Consider the following 3,027-nt stretch of genomic DNA (forward strand, 5'->3'; position numbering starts at 1 on the left):
TAGTGATAGGGAAACGACATACGTAACAATGGGAAGTATAAAGTCGGGATGCCGGCATCTTTCGCACGTGTCAGACCATATGCGTTCTTCTTATTAGAAACCACTAACTCGATGCTCACTGGTAATTCATTGGCAGCAACCGCGTCTATCACCGCCTGTAAGTTACTTCCGGAACCGGATATCATAACCACGCATTTTTTATTGTTAATTCTCATCTTCGAGAGGTGCAACGAAGTAGAAAAACAAGTGCCTGACAGCTATTGATAACACACGCGTTCTCTATTATATATGAAAAATGTTTTAATTTAGAAGGCAATGAAAACATAGCCTTCAAATAGACGTTAAAGTTTGGAATATTTTTTTTTACAATTATTTATAATTGTCCATGCAACTACGAGAGTCACCCATCGGGTCCTCCCCCCCCCGCCTTTTTTTTGGGTCCCTCGAGGTTGTCCAAAACTTGCCTTGCCCTTGACCCACTCTACCACTAGTAGAGTGAGAGAAAAAAAATAGCCTGATCGCAGTGATCGGGCTATTGTCCGGAGATGGCCGTGCTTTGACGTCAGTGTTTAAGCACTATACTCGATGAAGTGCCTCGTGATAAACCGACAGTATTCACTTGAATGCAGATGCAAGCGCTTTTTTAAGCCTGAAATTTTGAGGCTACACTGACTATCGCTCCCTGGTGTTAGCTGGTCGGGAAATTGACACAAATGGAACAGGAGGGGGGAGCGTTGAAATCAGACACTCGACATCATAAACTGCGGTCAATGCCGTATATTATATTTTCGGTTGACTCAGTGTATTTTATTTTATGCACGTATGCGTCCGATTCGTTCTATGTTCTCAACTTTGAGCGGCGATTTACCTGAGAGTATTTTATTTTCAAGAACGTATGCGTCAGTTTCATTCTAAATTCTCTGCTTTAATCAGATGTGTACCTTGGACTTCTACCACGAGAAGCTGTGACGGCGAACAAAGAAAACTACAAACAGTGATCAAGTAATAGCAAACCAAGGCGGAAAGAAAAAAATATATCGTTCTCCAGCTATGGGGACCAGTACGTAGCAAGAGCGGATTTTGGTCCGCAAAAGTATAGAAACAAGCCCTTGGAGATCAAATCAATGACACTGACGGCCCGGGTTTACGCGGGAAGGACGGCAGCTGAGACGGTGGAAGCTGCAGGGCTTAAAGAATCCTCCTGGAAGTTCAGTCCCGACCCTTACACAGCCAAAATTGGTGTTTTGCCGGAAGCATCTGTAGCGTCTTTCCTCTCACGTGAGAACATTTACTTTATTGTGAGGTTTCGATTCTGTGGAGAACACCGATAACAGACCGAGGTGCAAAGCCGGCTAATTATAGGTATAGCAATATTATGATCCAACACTGTCAACTAGTACGAGCAGGAAGACGTAATGAAACGGTGTTGTGGTACGGCAGATAAACTGTACTCCATATGCATATGCTGTGACTGCTGAAAAGCTTGCTGAGAAAAGCCGCAGTTCGGTTCGGGAGAGTTGCTGGTATGCACATCGGACATCTGCTGGTAATAGCGATTGTTGGAGTCGAAACGACCAATCTTACGAGCTCCCTCTTCGTTCTGATACGCACACGAGTAAAAGGCATCCGCACAGGCAGAAGTGAGATCCATACTCTTGCGTTTTAAGCTCATCTTAGCGATCCGATGTGTATTTAAGTCGAGTTGTAAACGTACTTTATAATAACAGATGTGTTCGCTCAGCACACAACATAGAGGGGTTATATACACATGAAATATTTACATAAATATGTAAACTTATGCCCGTCTTCTCTCGCTCTAAAATACAGTTGCAGTTATAATCTCCCTTTTTCGCACTTTTTTATTATTAAAAAAGGGTTGTTGCTTTTCCGTTCTCAACTTCACTTTTTTTACTACATTATTTAATAAATACAGTTGTTGTTGTCAGTTGTATTTTACAGTCTTTTTTTAAGCTTTTTTTTGTTGATTTAAAAAAAAACGAAATCATATGTATATAAATACTTTTACATAATAAAATATTGGCAACGTTGAAGGGGACCCTTTTGTTGTCCGGTAAATATGTATGTACTGAGAAATTAGCATAGCATGTGCGTCATCGACTTTTGAGATAAAATGCAGCCCATATTCAGTACGAGCACTGAGAAACACTGAGAAGAGGGTAGGTTATTACCTATTTTGGTTTTGTTTTTATTTACAAAACAAAAAGAATAGAAAATGAACAGAAACCATAGCCCCTTGTTATTGTTTAGGAGGCTATGCAGAAACTCGTAAATCTTATTTTTCCCCGCAAGGGTATAAATCTTATAATGCGTGTATGTATTTAATTATTTTTCGAATATTCTTGTAGGGTAGTTCCCTGAACAATACATTTTGAACAACCAATAGAAAACCCGCTTAAGAAACGCTTGATCATTGGTGTGAAAAAAGCGATGACAGCCTAATATGTTGAATATTGTCACGACCCTCTACTCATCTACTAGAGAGAGAATATATATAAAATTGCCACTTCGGACGAATGTCCGAAGGAATACTGTTGTGATTTTTCCCGCGAAATATAATACACACAAAAGAGAGAGAAGTAAACACGAGGACGTAAAAAAAAATCTTATTTTTAATTTTTTTAATATACCGTTCTTACAAATATATTAGGCTAGGAGACAAGTCTCCTGGTTTGTGTGATTTCTAACCTCGCTATTTTTTTGTGTATGTGAATGAAGATATATCAGTAGCGATGCATAGGACAAAATTATGTATATATGTATGAATGTATGTATCTGTGTATATGTGTGAGTGTATATATGTGTCTATGCGTGGTGTGTGTATATATATTTGTGTCCGTACGTCTGAATGTATGTATATATGAATGTTTGTATGTATTTCAGTATTTCAGTATACATACATGCATGTATGTATGTATGCGAATATATATCCATGCATAGATGCATGTATGTATGTATTTATTTATTTATGCATGCAAATACATGCTTTCATACGCACGTATATGTGGA

At 38.9% G+C, this 3,027-nt stretch overlaps 1 protein-coding gene across 1 annotated transcript; it reads right to left on the reverse strand.

The window, feature by feature from the left end:
• Positions 1-679: 679 nt before the first annotated feature.
• Positions 680-1,815, reverse strand: SARC_04856 (hypothetical protein). Its single transcript, XM_014301283.1, has one exon. The coding sequence runs from the start codon at positions 1,670-1,672 to the stop codon at positions 1,394-1,396; it is 279 nt and encodes a 92-aa protein (XP_014156758.1). The 5' UTR covers positions 1,673-1,815; the 3' UTR covers positions 680-1,393.
• Positions 1,816-3,027: the final 1,212 nt, after the last annotated feature.

The sequence above is a fragment of the Sphaeroforma arctica genome (assembly GCF_001186125.1).
Source record: "Sphaeroforma arctica JP610 unplaced genomic scaffold supercont1.289, whole genome shotgun sequence".
Taxonomy (NCBI): Eukaryota; class Ichthyosporea; order Ichthyophonida; genus Sphaeroforma; species Sphaeroforma arctica.